The sequence below is a fragment of the Lepidochelys olivacea genome, assembly GCF_965140295.1.
Source record: "Lepidochelys olivacea isolate rLepOli2 genome assembly, chromosome: 9".
Taxonomy (NCBI): Eukaryota; Metazoa; Chordata; order Testudines; family Cheloniidae; genus Lepidochelys; species Lepidochelys olivacea.
Genome location: NC_140419.1, coordinates 73,471,608 through 73,488,190, shown reverse-complemented (window position 1 = coordinate 73,488,190; position 16,583 = coordinate 73,471,608). Strand labels below are relative to the sequence as shown.

Here is a 16,583-nt window from a genome sequence, read left to right as displayed (position 1 = left end):
GAGGCAAAAAAAGCATTGAATACTTCAGCTTTTTCCACATTTTCTGTCACTATGTTGCCTCCCCCATTCAGTAAGAGTCTCACACCTTCCCTGACCACCTTCTTGTTGCTAACTTACCTGTAGAAACCCTTCTTGTTACCCTTCACATTCCTTGCTAGCTGCAACTCCAATTGTGCCTTGGCCTTCCTGATTACACCCCGGCATGCCCAACAATATTTTTATACTCCTCCCTAGTCACCTATCCAGATTCCACTTCTTGTAAGCTTCCTTTTGAGTTTAAGCTCACCGAAGATTTCACTGTTAAGCCAAGCTGGTCACCTGCCATATTTGGTATTCTTTCTGCACATCAGGATGGCTTGTTCCTGCACCCTCAATAAGGCTTCTTTAAAATACAGCCAGTTCTCCTGGCTCTCTCTTTCCCTCTTTTTTGAAAAATCACTGTGGGGCTAATCATGTGTAACGTCAAGCTTGTTTGTAAACATTTGCAGGATTGAACCTTCTGCTTTGTAAAATAAAAGTTTATGGTTTTGAGATATTTCTACCTGTGGTCCCTCCTGAACAGAGGACTGCATCTGTAACAGGCCCTTGGCATCATAGGCTATGCAAGATGGAGTCTTTCCTCCCCTTTTGAGCACCTGAGTAAGGGACTGAGAGAGTCTGGTCCTAGTCAAGACCAACAAGAATGGAAGCAAGATAGGAGAAAGTTACCTTCATGTGTTTTCTTTTGTTTGAGGGGGAGAGGATTGTATGTACAGGGGTGACAATTTTAAATGTGAAGCTCTTTGCTCATTAGTAATGTTCAGAAACTCATTTCTTTGCATTTTGACAAATAAATATACTTTAAAAGGACCTAATAATAATTTTATGACACTTAAGAATCTGTTTAATTTTTCTTAACTTTTATACGTAAATATGAAATCTTTTCTCCCTAAAAATGAATAATAAATTACATTCCTTTGTATATAACTTGTAAGCCAGCTCACATCACTGTTTTATTGTAAGAGACTTTTGCCTCATTTCCGTAAATGATACTGCCTGCTGGTTTTCTTGTCTCTCTTTCTTTCTTTTTTTTTTTCTTCTCTTCTGTTCAGCATCTATCGTAGGGACATTATTTGGCATGCATCCAGGCATGGATCATTGTCTTAATTTACACTCCACATCCGCTATTAAGTAAAGAATGTGGGTCTTCGACAGCTTAATTATGACAGAAAATATGTTGTGTTTTTCCAAAGGCTACACTTTTTGGATTGAGCAAAAGACAGATTTATCCAGCCTGTTTAAATATACCTACTCCTCCATGTATGAGAGGGACCGATTTGCCTTTTATCATATATTGCACCTTGCGCGTGATGAAGACCACAGGCCTAATTTTGCTTTCAGTTATGCCCCTATAAACTATTGTATCCCAAGGCAGGATTTGATATTATGTGTTTGTTTTGTATTATAAGGGACAAAATTACATTTGCCATATTAATGATGCCTATTCTCCCTGCACAAAAAATGGGAACAGTTAACAAAAATCTAATGAAAAATTGTATCTGGATCTGATTTTCAAATTTTACAACGATTTAGTTGCTGTAGGTACTGACCTCTAATTATGGTAATAATCAACAATTTGAGACTATGTATACTGTTGATGTGATGGGCTCACAATTCTATTCTTATACAGACAATAATTGTACATTACATTATGCTTTTAGCATTTGGTGTGAATGTGTGTGTATGTATGCACAAATATTTCTGTGGAATTTTGAAGACGTGTTTGAAATTAGAAGAATATGAGTTAGTTTTGGATCCTTTGAACTAAGCATATTTAACTTATAAAATGAGCCATTTGCTTTCTTATTGAAGTCGAAATTACTTAATTGCTGTCTTTATACAATTAGCTCCTAAGAATAATTGTATAGAAAGTAGAGGTTGGAATGGATTTATACTGGGTCTTCAGGCTTTTGCCTATTATTAAATTTACACTTAAATTTTTCATATTGTATCAAGCACATGAAGAAAGAGAGAATTATTTTCAGGCAAGGATATAAGCCATCTTTTAAGATTCATGTCCTTAACTGCTCAGTGACAATTCTATTAACAAGTTCTGCAATATAGTGCATATAGTGTCAGGGAAAAGGTTTTCTGGACAACAGAGCACTACCTAAACCTCAGGAGACCTGAGTTCTAGTTCCAGCTATGCCACTGGCCTGCAGATAACCTTGGCAAGTCACTTCAGTTCTCAGTGCCTCAGTGTTACCATCTGTAAAATGAGGATAATGATACTTACCTTGTTTGCAAAGTGTTTTGCCAGCTACTGATGAAAAATGCTATGTCAGAGCTAGGTGTTATTATTCAGAATAGTTTTCTCTTTCAGTGAATTACTCACCATGTAACTTAATTATGGAAACTTTCTGTCTGTCTTTACCACAGTGGGGTGTGGTGATATCTATGTAAATTTCAGACCCTATGATTAAATTTCACTTAGCATTCAACTTTGATTGATTCATTAGACTTCCCTGTGAGCCGGACTTTTTTTCTCAAGGGAGAAGTGGGTGTGGGTGGAGGAAACCTGAATACAAGAGCAGATATCTGAGTGGAATGTGTCAGAGGGGTGGAATTTGTATTAGAACTTGGGCCCATGGTGAGGTATTGAAGGAAGGAGAAACTTTTAGGAGTTGGTAATTGAATTTGGAGTTCTGGACACTGGTAGGCCAGGAGGGAAGAGAGCACAGCTGGTACGGGTGTGCTTTCAGGCAAGGACTGTGGTTTTTTTCCCCTCCATTTTGAAAAATCACTGTGACAAACTTCCTGAGCAATCAGTTTACATTTTGAAGGCAGTGGGCCAGATCTTCAGTCAGTTAAAATGGGCAGAGCTCCATTGAAGTCCATGACTCTGACTTCACAAGGAAAAAGACATGAAAATGGCTGGGGTCCTGAACAACAAACACTTAATGCACATAGATAGTTATAGTGGGGTTAATCATGTGTCACGTCAAGCTTGTCTGTAAACATTCGCAGGATTGGACCTTCTGCTTTGTAAAATAAAAGTTTGTGGTCCAAGGACTGTTGAGATATTTCTACTTGATAAATTAACACCTCACAAACATCTATGTGTATAAATTCTTTACATCATTTTGAAAATCTACTTTTAAATATTTAAGTGCCCGTGAAAGTTTAGGTCACTTAAGTACATACAAGCTGTACTTTGAACAATAATGCTTTTTAAAAAACATATTAAACATTAAACTAAAATATTGAAAAAAACATCTGAAAAATGGTAGAAATCATTTAGCAAATCAGTTCTTAAAAAGTGTTCTTAGAAAATCATTTTTCCTCACTTGTTTAACTCAAGGAATATTTTATCAAATGTTAACGCCTATATTTGAGAATAGTTCCATGTGAATAACTGAAGTTTTAGTTCAATGTGATTTGAAACAGCCAGTATGCAGCATATTCAATTTATAATGGAAATGCTGGTACAACCTTAACAGTGGCAGTGGTACTGAGCACTGCTGTAATTATGCCACATTATATTATATCCTATGGTATAATTTAGTGCTGTATAAATGTATCTTTCTTTGTCAATGTGTTGCTCATCATTTTACAAATTACAAATCTGTAATGGTAAGGTAATTCATGGCTTGGACATGGTATTAAAATGATGGAGTGATTCCCATTTTGCGCAATCATTGATCTTTCAGTCTTTTACATTTGGTAGTATTAATCATGTTTATTAGCTGAATGTTACCATAAAGAATGTTGAATGTTTCTATGTGGTTACTTTCATCTTCAATTAAAATACATTTTTTTTTGCCTGCCACCTCTGTGCATTGCACCACAACAGTGTATTACTGATTCTAATTGCAATTTTAGTTAATAAATTCTAGACAATATCAATACTACAGATACACAGTTTCTTATCATTCTTTAATCTAATCTAAAACATCCATGATGAAAGGAAAAGGAATGTACCTAGGTTAACCTTCTGGCCTCTTTGTGTTCCTGAAATGTTCAACTTTTACAAATAGGTGTTTAAAGGCTTTATTTTGTGGACCAGACTCATTGCAAAATTCTTACCCCATTCTACCTTACTGTGATTTAATAAGAGGAGCACGTGATTATTCACGTGCATAACTGTCTCACATAGGAATTGCCATGAAACCAAAATAAGATCTCTCCAGAAGAACAAACAGCTTAGTATGACATTGTTTAATCTGACATACTTTGCTTTTTCTCTTAGACATCAATTACTGTGAACAAAATGTACACCTGAATGTTACATATAAATGCCTCAAAGCTGACTATCTACAAGTTTGGTCTTTGAATCTCTCAATTATATTCAGAATTTAGCATTGAAGAGGAGTCTGGTCTGGTGCTCTGAGCACAGGACTAGAATCCAGGAGCTTCTAAATTCTAATCCTGATGCTAAAATTGACCCGTTCGGTGGCCCTAGGCAAATCATTTAAATTCTCTGCACGTTTCCCCATCTATTGTTATATAGTGCTAGCTGGTATTATTAATTTTTATTATTTTATTATTTAGCAACTCCTTGAAAAAAACTCCCACTGGGTATTGTCAATGGTGAGGTCCTGTGTGTGGATTACAAAAGAAGAGTCCCTGTTTAGTTGTTATCACAACTAGTTGTGAGTCCTTTCTGCTTGTGTCGTTTTATAAACATCTAGCTTTCTTTGTTTCCAGAAGGAGTACACGGTGTTCTAGTTAGGTTATTTGGCCTGGTTTATGATTATTAAATTATTCATTTATTTCAGGTACAGCACTTATGTGCCTTTTTGGTGCTGAGTAATCAATAAACTATGACATACTCCAAAACAAAAAATTGAGTAATTTAGGATAATTAAAAAATTTGCAGTAAATCTAGCAAAACCTCTTCAAGAGAAGAATATGGTATTTACAATATCTTTGTACACTGTTTTGCAGGTGGGAGTGAATCCTCCTGGGATAAAGAGAAACTTCAGTCTCCTATTACAACAGGATCACAGCATGGTGTTGGTCACGCCACACTATCAGGACAATCCAGCCTTGGGAGTGCACATCCCCTCAGTCCTCTCCAGCAAAATCACCTGCTCACCAACAGTACGTTTACTGTCCTTATAAACAGTAAGAAGACACTCTAAGACACAGACACCTTCAGTCTTATACTGTTTGTCTGTAAAGAAGGAAAGCTATACAAGAAGTTGGTAACTAATAAATAGCATGTGATAGCTGGAAGAATTTAGCGTGCGCACACACACACACACACACGCACACGGTAAAGCTGGAGGCTGCAACTCCATTAAACTATTAACCAATGAGGAACCATTCCCCTAACTAACTGGCAGAGCCATTTCATTACAGAATAGCCCTGGTTTCTACAAACCTGAGGATGATGGATCTGAGGGCAGCGCCCAGGCTATAATCAAGCTTGTGACAGATCTAATGTAAATCCCTAAAACAGAGCTCCAGGATGCTGTTTGGAAGGTGAAAAAACCCACACAGTCATTTGCCAATTTTGCCAAATGGGAAAAATCTCTTCCAGAGACCAAATATAATTTTGGCAATAAGCACAGTCCACAGCATCCTACGAGATCCAGCATGTCATATAAAGGTGGGAATGAGTGGGACTAGAACAAAGCCAAAATGGCAGCGAGCTAGCAGTGGGTAGAAACAACTCCTTCCTCTCCCTGCCTCTTCAAGTCATCCAGTGATAGTAGGCATGGCTGGGACAGGTCAGAGTGTTAGAACCATCACATGCTACCCCTCAGAGGGGAAGGAGTAATCAGCAGGTGCCTGAATTCCTTCTCCCTCCATCCAACATGATGCTATGTATGACTGCACCACTCCCATACTTACCATTTACACACCCCAGTTAGTGAGGTTTGACGTTAGGCCTGCCTAACTAAGTCTTTTGCATTTATACTATGTCACAGTGCAGCTAATGACCCGATTTAACATTAATGTAGGTATATCAGACTGTGAAATAAACGACCAAGCTATAAATACCACTTCAAGATTAATTCACTGTTTAGACACACTATCATAATAGTTTTACTAATGAATTGAATGGTTTCCTTTTATTGCTAACTCCAACTTCTCAAAAAAAATAAAGCTTGTGTTATTTCATACAATCAATATACTTTTTACATATCCTAGTTTCATTGTTTTCAAATCAATACAAGTTTTCCTGAAACTTAATTACCTCTATTAAGAGCTCTGCATCACAAACAGTAGAAAGTTTTCTATATAAAGGCATTTATATAAAGGTAAATAGCATTCATTTTGGTAAATGTGTACCCAAATGGTGGTGGTGAATTTTGCTCTTTTTCTAAGATCTCTCCTGTTACCTGGATTAGGTACTGTAAAAATCCTCTCCAAATCTTGGAGTCTAAAAGGGTCAAGTTCTCTACTTCCAAAACTTTACTGAGGTCGATGGAGTTACTCCAGCAAAACATTTTGCCCCAAAGTTTTTGTAGTGTATAGAAGAATTTATTGTCCAGGCCAAAATTAAAATAGAATCAGTGTTAAAGGAACAGGTGGGACATGATAATTGGATAAAAGATTACAGTGGGATGAAGGAATGGAAACAATGCTAAAGTTTGAAAAATCCTCATTGTTCATGTATGTATCTTTGTTCTGAGAGTTTTACAAATTGATTTCAAGGACTTACTTTTCACAAGTGTATGAACTGTGAACAGTAAGTTCTTATTCAACAGAAATACCGTATTTTTAAGACCAAATACTTTGATTGCTATCTATGTAGTGTCACTGAATTTGGTGGAGAAGCTGAGACCATTTAAATGTTTCTTACTGTGGGTGCTTGTCCCCTTTCAGGCACAGTTAGGGTCTGTCATCTGATTAAGTGGAGCTGACTGCAGGACTCTTATGTAGTGTAGATGATTCTTTAATTTTATGTTCCTTATCTGGGGAATATGCACGTACATAATTCAGTATCTGCACATGTTTTACATATGAGGCTATTGTGTTCTTCCCTGTTTTGGTAATCTTTCAAGATATTTTTCAGTATTTTTTATTTCAAGTAGTTGTCTAAAGGCTATTAAAAGGTTTATTGAATATCAGACATTATGTCTGATGATTTGCTAGTGTAGTCCTCAGAAATGCTTGATGGATTGTGTCTTAAAACTGGCGATGTGCTGTTATATTCTGTTTGTAGTTTGCATTTAGTTTGCATGTCAATTGGACTTTACATAGACATACAACTCAAAGTGGACAGATGGTGTCTGGGAGTTTTGGAACTCTATGGAGTGTGAGGAAAGATTATTAGGCTGCTACGGGAGATATACAAGGGAACAAAAGCTTATGTATATAAGAACTGAAGGGGATTGTCAGTATGGTTAGAAGTAAATGGAAATGTCCATGGACTCTGTCTTGTTACTATGTTGATTAACAATGACATGGACCATCTCATAAACAAAGTAATGTGAAGCATAACACGCCACAATGAATGGATATAATAGTGTTTGGCTGATGGCTGTCCAGGGGTAGTAAGGGTGTTAAGTTTTCAGATGATTCTGCCCTTTGTGGGCAGGTGGTGGTTTCTGTGGGTGTTCTGGTGTTTGTTGGACCAAGAAATTGTGTTTTGTATGAAAGAAATTATGTAAGGAAGATCAGCTCATGGCACTCTTACTGTAGGAATATAATACAGGAAAACAATGATTTACCCTGTAATACGGTAATGATTAAGGTAGAACCATGGTAATAAACTCAGAGAAATATCTATGATAAATAGGCACATAGTTTACAATTGTGACAGGCTATACAATTATGTTATTTTCATATTTTGCCAGAGGTTAGTGATGATCATTTCTAATCTGCCTAAATTCCCTTTGTAGAAATTATTGAGCCATTTTGACTCAGAATTTGGTCCTGTTTGTGTTGAGAAAATCAGGTAATGCTCATAGATAAATGGGATCATGAAGTCTCTCCTGAGAAGTCTTAAGAATAGGTGTTACTCAGAGTCAGAGCAATTAAAAAGGTTTCTCAGTAGTTTAGTCTATTTGTGCCACCTAAGTGTTGTGATCATTATTGAAAACTATGTGGTCTATTGTAAGACAAGTGATACAGTATATATACATGTTAAGGGAACATATGGTATTGGAATATGATTCTTATTTACACCAGGACTACTTTACACCACTCTGGCAGTGTTAAAGAGCTTTAATGTGGACGTACATGTAATTCACTCCTTTTCCAGGCCCCTTTATACTGCCATAGCAGTGTGAAATAGCTTCAGAGTAAATGAGAATTAGGTCCCATGCCTTATGTGGAAATATTTTTTATTTTAAACTGGAACACTGCACATCTCAATTCACAGACTTAGCTCCCATCTTGTATTCAGTCCTTACTGGTATAATCGTACTCAATAACACCTCAAAATCTCGTATCAAATTGCTGCATATGTGTAATACTCAGTAATGTTAACGGGAGTTAAGTGTATACACTGATGACAGAATAGACTATATTAATTAACTTACCCCTTGATCTGTTTTAATATAATTGTAAGAATTTCTGCATGTCCCATGAATTTTTACATTGCTGATTAAAGGGGTCAAAGAGCTTGCAGATTGTGGCATACCTGTTTTGTTAGTATTGCCTGTTTGTTTACAGCTAGATTTGTCTTTGATTAATGCAGTACATATGCTGTCCTCTTATGGAATGCAAATACCATTAGCATGAGGCATTCTCTCTGACTTTTTAATTATTTTAAATGGCAATGTTGTATTAGTTATATAAATTTCAAACTCATAATAATGACAGCCTAGACTAATTACTCTTTCTGTAGTATGATAGCTATGCTCTTGAACCAAAGTGTTGGATTATGAAATGAGAGACTAACTAACCATCATGCCCACCATCTCTTTTAGGGATAGATCTGCCATTTATGATGATGCCCCATCCTCTCCTCCCAGTCAGCCTACCTCCTGCTTCAGTTGCAATGGCAATGAATCAGATGAACCACCTCAATACTATAGCTAACATGGCTGCTGCAGCCCAGATGCATAGTCCTCTTTCCAGAGCAGGGGCCTCTGTTATTAAGGTAAGAGTGCAATATTTGATTTAGAAAACAATGATTTATGGATAAAAACACACTCCCAGTGGCATTATACTGATTCCTTGGGAACATAAGTGAGCAGCTATGTGTTTCTACAGCAGCTAGCACACTGGGTCCAGGTTCCTGGCAGGAGTTTCTAGGTGCTATTGCAGTATAAATAAATATTGATAACATCACTAAGGAAATAAAGAAAAAGCAGCTCTGCTACTGATGCAAGTATGTAATATTATTAAAAACAGATACTAACATGGACCAGAGGTTGGGAGGGTAGCTAGTGTTGCACCTAATAATGACACAAAAGCTATTTTAAAATATAGCGTAAAAACATACTTTCATTTTGTACTACAGGAAAGTGCTGCAGTTAATCCCAGGAATTCTAGTGCAGTGAGCCTTAGAGCCTTAGCCTTTTCTCTTAGTATCTGAGTAAAAGTTCAGAAAATCACTAAAAGGACTTTAATGACTGTAATATGAAATAGGACTCCTGCTTCTTTAAATGATGGATAAAACGTACTTAGACTTTCAAAAGACTTTTTATAAAGACTCTTGCAAGTAGGCTATTAGGAAGATTTGGTAACCATCTTGAAAGAGCAAGTCCGATCATGGATTAAAAATATGTTAAGAGATAGGCATACATTCTCAGAGGAAAGAGATTAGAAATGGGAGTGTCAAGGATCAAGATTGAAGGATTATATGGAAGAGCAGGTAGCTACAATGTGGAAGTTTTTTTGTAAACTTTCAGAAAAATGGCTTCTATCACCTTTTTATTTGTGCAAAAAAATAAAAAGGGGCTTTTTGTCAGTTTTAATATTTGAGCATGTGTGTTTCTCTAGCAATTTTAAAAAATAAAAACAAAGTTTAGAAATTGTAACTCTGTTATGGGGTCATTATATTCCCATTTTTTGTCTCTGGGTTTTTGTGTGCATGTGTTAAAATATTATTTTAAATGTTAGGATTATTCGGTCTTATTCTCTGTTGCTTTGCCCCTTGTGTAGTCATTTTCACTTGCACAAAGTAGGTGTTAAATGCTACTATTTTGGCACACAGCTTCCCTTACCACCAGTGGGGTGGGTGGTGTAATACCTCTGCAGCAGCAGTAGGTCCTGGAGGCATTCTAGCCAGAATTACTCCTGTCTGACATAGGGGATATGCAATGAGTGGCCACTGCTGCAGCCTTTCACAGGATACAGCATACATCCTTTGCTATGTCAGTCTGTTTAGGGGTGTTTAGTGATGCCTTCCTCCCCTTTGTTTTTCTGACTGCACAATGACTATGACTGTGGCTGCCCCTTGTGTAAGTTTCAAGGGAAGATGAAAGACTCCCTGTGTTCTGTCCTTTCTTCCTGCACCACAGTCTGGTACTGAATGGCTATAAAGTGCAATGGGATTCTCAGATTAAATTAACTATATAGAAGCAAAGTATTGTTTTTGTCATTATTTATTATTCTGTTGTTATATCACACCACCTTGATACTCTTTAAATCCATGTAATACGAATGCATAAAACTGACCATGTTTTTAGATATATCCTAATTATGATGTGTTATGGCTACTTAAAATTTAAAACTGAATTGAATATACTGTTTACCTAATTCCATAATTAGACATCTAAAATACCATTTAGCCCATTTCCTATTAGTGTGTGAATGGGCTGCTTTAAAAAGGATTTGAATGAAGTCATCATGCATTTTATATCATATTTGCCATTTAGAAATAAGCTGTCCTACCAAAATATGCATGATCAGCAAAGTTAACATTTAGTGCTCCAGAAAGAAATGTCATAACTATGAAATTTGATTTCTTCTTGACAGGAACACTATAAATTAGGCAGTCACAATGGCCAGACTCAGAAAGCCTTCTTTGCCATCTATAATATAATCTAATGTGATTACAGTGGCACCTGCTAACGCTGCTATAGTTAAGGGTTTGTCAGTGTCTTCCATTATAAATCCCTACTTTCAGGGATTTACTGCTCAGCTGTAAAAACTTGCTCCAACTGAAACTTGGCTAAAAAATTTCAGAATTATCTGTTCAGTTAAGTTACAAGAGTAGAAAATAAATGAAGGTAGTATGCTTTTTTGGTGTGTCTGTAACTTAAAAGAAATTCTATTCATTGACATTATTTTCAGATCTCTAGACCATACGATTGAATAGGTCCTTTCTACATAAACTAAAACTTTTTTTTCTTCTGAATTTTATGGAGCAGTTCTACACCAAAACTATCAGTGTTTTTCAGTAAGATTTTTATTATACAATGGATCCATAAAATGCAAATACATATGACTATTAATATGCATTCACAGCATATAGTACACATAAAGGAGTCGTTAAGGTTTATGCTGAGAATACATATTAAATAGAATGCTCAAAATATGACTAAATCTTTTCATGTCCATTACAACAATATTGGGTGCAAAGAAGCTGAGCCTTCACAGTATATAAATGGATGCCAAGTGCCACTCATTCAGTGTCACAACACAGTGAGCATACAACTCAAGGTCTGCGTTAAAGATTTCCGACCCTTATTGATAACTGATTTTGAACCTTTTACCCAGACCAGGGTCTTCATCCTAGTCATTCCCATGGGTGGAATCAGGTCTGCAGGGTGCCCTTTACCTATAGCCAGCAATGAGGTCTGGATGCTCCAGTGGTGTCACCAAACCAGAATAGGCCTTCAGCCCCCCAATTTATACAACCCAAGCTCAGATAGTCTACAAAAATTAACTGTAAGGATCCAGTTCTTTTCTGCACCAAGATCCACTGAGCACAAGAGAACTGGGAAGAAGCCTATCAGGGAGCCAGTTATAGCTCCCTGTTTCTCAAGCTTCGGCTACTCCACTGCTGTCCCTGCTGTAAGTTAGAGCAACCTGGGACCCTAACTTATTCCAGATGGCTATGGTCTCCAGAGCACATACTCAAACTGCAACTTTGGCAGAGCGGAATTGTGGCCCGCAGATCCCAGACGTATACTTTACACTAGGGTGGATGTTTGGGTGTGGGATGGGGGATCTAGCTCCACTGGATTTAAACCAGTCGAGTGGCAATTCTCAGCGGGCCGCTGCAGCCAGATTCTGGCTCCTTTGCTTATGCAGCACAAAGAAGCCAGAACAGGGGGAGGGAATCTGGTCCTAAATCTGTATAGATATCATCACAGGAACTGTTTTTCCTCCTACCTCACTAGGTAAACTAGGAGCCTGCTTATCCAGAAATTGCTTAATGGCTTTTATGGCCAGAAGGGTACTATGATCACATAATTAAAGACTGTATCATAATGCATATACACAAAGTGGCAGAATGAAGATTGCTTGGAAAGTCTTCATTCTGGTATTTCCTAGCTTTTGATTGCTTTACTTTACAACCTTCATAATGTTCTTTTCATGTAGGGGTTTTAATGTAATTTCCTATGTTTTTAAAAACTTAAATATTGACAAAACAAAAATACCATTATCTAGAATCATACTGACCCCAATAGGGCTGGGATCTTTAGATTCTCAGCACAGTCCTCTGTTGTTTGAGTGTTATACCAAAAAAATAAAAACCATCAGGATCTTATTAAAGGGAAAAAGGTAAAATACCACATTTATTGTGAATACAGAAAGAATCATAGTAAGCAGTTAGTTATAGCTATAACATTCCATTTAATCTCATATTTATTCACACATTCATTCCTACAAACACACACACATAGGTTCTGCAAAGTTGTTATCATAGTTACCAGCCTTAGAGTTGCTCATGCCAAGCCACTGGCCAGGTGGCCTGGACATGAGGAGGGAGCAGGCCTTGTCAGATGCTCATCGGATGCTCCTGGAAGTTGGTTTGCAGAATCAGACCCCCAAAGTTCTCACTTTTTAGAGTCTGTTTTTATAGGAATTTCTTCCTATGCCAGTCTATGGGAATTGCTTCATCATGCTGTTGCTGAATCAATCAGCAGATAGCACATTCCTGACGGCTCTGTGCTGCTAGATGTTATCTTGTTCTTTGGTTCTCCCATTCTTGAGGCTGTTGGGTAGATTCCAGTCTGCCCTCCGGGGGTCCTCTGGTTATTTCCACTTGACGCCTTCTTCAGCCAATGGACACTGGATTCTTAGGCTGGCACCTCCCTGATCATTCAGTTATTATCCACACCAAGCATCCATCCACATACATCCTCTATCTCTATTTTAATCACAATTGTTAATACAACAAAAGGGCAGGGAGTCTCTGGGTGCTGTTTCTGTTGTTAGAGTATTGCTTTGAGTCTCTCTCTCTGTGAATTGCTTTGAGAACAGACTCTGTCTTAGAATGTACTAACACAATTAGCAGCTTGCAAGTTTCACACATAGAGGGAGAGAAACAGCACCAAAAACCAAGAGACCTCTTAATTAGTAATACCCTGGAATTTAAACTGTGGGGAATCAAACTCATTTGTGATTTTAATACAGAACTACTTTAATATGATCCAACATGAGCCAACATAGTAACTGGTGGCAGTAGAAGCCTGGTGTCTTATATGTGAACTTGCCACTAAAGCGGGGTGGAGACACAAAAAGCAGTGGGTTTCACTGCTGTTTACAAGACAGCAAAAGAATGTTTAGACTCAGGAGTAATTGGTTCAATTCCAGTTTCTGCAGGGGAGTGTGCTGTAGTGATTAAAGACCATTCTGCTCTGCCCCTAACCTCTCCCTATCTCCTTCTGTCCCATCCAACCTCCCCTCTCCTGCTGCCATCCTTCCTACTCCTGTCCCTTTCTTCCCCTGCTCCTGTTCCTTTCCCCTCCCACTCCTTCCCCCCCCCACCCCGATTCCTTTAACCCACCCTCCCTGTTTGATGATGGAGGAGGATTGTGGAGACTCAAGACTACTGTGTTCAACACCAGGTACTGGAAGGGGGTGTGGTCTAGTGATTATAGATCCTTCTGCCTCTGTGGCAATACACACAGAGACACTATTACTTCTCAGGAAAGCTGTTGTAAGAATTTTTTAACACGGGCAAACATCATATTTTTCCTAATCTCATTCTGAGTAATGGCTGAACTATTTTAGCTGAAATTCTCTCCCACCCCCAAAACTAACTCATTTGCTCATTCACCCTAAGGCAGACACCTGGCATGGAAAATTTAACCCAAAGCAGTTGTAAAGGATGTATGACATAAATTTGAAATTCCCTAAATTAGAAAAAAGATGGGTTGTGCAATCATGACTGACCAGTGCTGTTTTCTGTGTGCTGTATAACTCTTATACCAGTATTTATCTGACAGAGAGAAAAAAAATCTCCCAACCTCTGAATTCTCAAAACCAGTTGCCAAAAATACAAAAACATAGATATATTGTAAGGATTAATACATTTACTTTTTCCTCTCTATGCCAGCCCAACATTTTGAAACACTTTCAGAATAAAGTTCAACTTTTTAAATCTAAATTTATAAAAATTATAACTTTTGATCACATGTATTTTTATACTTTTCCATCTTATACAATCAATTCATTGTTGCCAACTTGTAGATTAAATGATTGCTGGAATGTCAGGGAAAGATCATACAACAGAGAAAGTAATTTGAGATAACTTTCTTCATGGCTAATTTGAACAGCTGAGTCCATTGCAGAAAGCAGAGGATGTGCAGTCATATATCTTTTTATCCATTGCCATGCAGGTACTGCAATGTTTGGACATACTCAGATGTCTATATTCTTATTTAGCCTTGTTTCATTTAAACTACAATTTTATCTCTTATATGCCTTTTCCTCAGACGTCAAGTATGTATGGTTTATTAACATTGGGAACTGCATGTTTCCAACATAAAGGGGAACTCCTGAATGTTTGCGTTGATTCTGAAGGTGGAAAAGATATTATAAGTTGCAAACACAATTGCTTTTTTCCCCAAAGTTAGCATGGTAATATTGTTAGGCCAAACCCATAGCCTTTAGTTGTGGCTCAGATCCTTTTAGCATTGGCTCAGCCATTAGCATTTGTAGTTACTAGCTAATATAGTTATTACATAACTATAATATAGCTATGACAACATTAGGCCTGGGTGTGTCCTTTCTTCATTCAGTTATAGCACTGGACATGGCAGAATTCAAAGGACCAAGGATATGTATGATGATTCACCTGTACAACAGCCACTGCATTATTAGTCAGTTTTTCACCTTTGCACATTGACAATACTGATAAACAAAGGTAATTGCAACTTTGTAATATATGGGTGAAAGGTGCCATAGTTTTTTCCCTCTAATTACTAATTTAAGAAATTCCAAAGTGGGAAGCTCTTGTTTGGCTGTTTACCAATACCGTCTGATTAGCTGTGATTTTTTGTTTGTTTGTTTGTTTGTTTGGCTGAGCAGCTGGCAATTAATGAATTGATAGGAAATAGTCACAAGGCGGTGGAATTAGCAAGTGAACATCTGGTATTAAAAATTAGTAAACACAGAAGAGGTTTTTTTGTGATTTCTTAAATTCAGTAGGAAAATAAATACTAGTTGACTACTACTGAAATGTTTGGTGCACACAATTAAAAATATTACTGCCCTGTACATGGAATAAGTATATTGTATGTGAGTTCATTTCAGATAAGAGTCCGAGCAGAAGATAGTAGGATCCAGCTGACTCTTTGGCAGGCATCCAGCCACATCTCAGTCATTCTTTTTCCTTATTTAAAATGTGATTCCCAGTTCTTGTATAAATTGCACTCCTCACAACTCTAGCTCTGGAGACCGGGGGAGATACTGAGTCTGCCTATCTCTTTGCCTATTCCCCTCACCCAGATCAAGGTCTTCCAAGTTTTGAGCCTTCCTTACCCAAGGAACACAAGTCCAGAGGTTTCTCCTGAGATATCATCTCTCTAAAGGATTGGTGTGTAGTCCAGCTGTACATTGATCGAGCATGATTTCTGGTTTAGACTGAGCCAGAATTATTATCTGTGTAAAAGTGGAAATGCACGTTGTGCTTTACCTCCAGCTATACTGCCTTAGTTTAAGACCATAAACTTTAGAACAAGTATTAAACATTTTTCATAGAAACTAAAATAATCATAATGCTAAATTAAGGTCCAACTGGAAAAGAAATATGAATCCTGATATTAGCTGTTATCAAATGATAACACATTATTTGGCAACAGTAGTGTTTGTATATTTCCTATTAATTCTGGGTGAAATTCAGCCAGGAATGTAAAGGCAATGGGAGGCCTTCAAAGTAGAAAAACTGCCAGAGCTGTACAAGAGGTGGATAGCTATGGAGCAGGCATCCAAGCTGACTCTCCACCCCTGCCCCTTCATATCTCTGCATTGCATATACCACTTCTGAAGAGACATTTGAGGATGGGGAAGTGGTTGCAGGATTTGTTGCCCCTCTTTTAGTCCTGATGCTGTTATAGCAGCCACAAAATGAGCTTCTGAGCTGTCCTGTGTCCTGCATACGAGTTCTGCAACTTCACCCTCTGTGTGGTTTGACACACAAGCCCATTTACATGGTGACTGGAAGTTTGGGGTGAATTTCTCCTTAACTGTTTTGAGAGTCTGAATGATGGTGAAGCTGGCCTTGAGGAAGGCAAGTATAA

At 37.6% G+C, this 16,583-nt stretch overlaps 1 protein-coding gene across 7 annotated transcripts in view; it reads left to right on the top strand.

Annotated features, from left to right (window-relative positions):
* The window catches only part of DACH2 (dachshund family transcription factor 2), a 455,869-nt gene that overhangs the window by 362,951 nt on the left and 76,335 nt on the right, over nucleotides 1–16,583 (top strand). For 4 of the 7 annotated variants that reach the window (XM_084638532.1, XM_084638533.1, XM_084638528.1 and 1 more), the window contains 2 exons: nucleotides 4,927–5,082; nucleotides 8,868–9,040. In XM_084638532.1, coding sequence (XP_084494658.1) covers nucleotides 4,927–5,082; nucleotides 8,868–9,040 — 329 coding nt within the window. Of the gene's footprint in view, nucleotides 1–4,926; nucleotides 5,107–8,867; nucleotides 9,041–16,583 lie in introns of all 7 variants that reach the window. The other 3 variants (XM_084638530.1, XM_084638527.1, XM_084638529.1) reach the window with 1 other exon arrangement.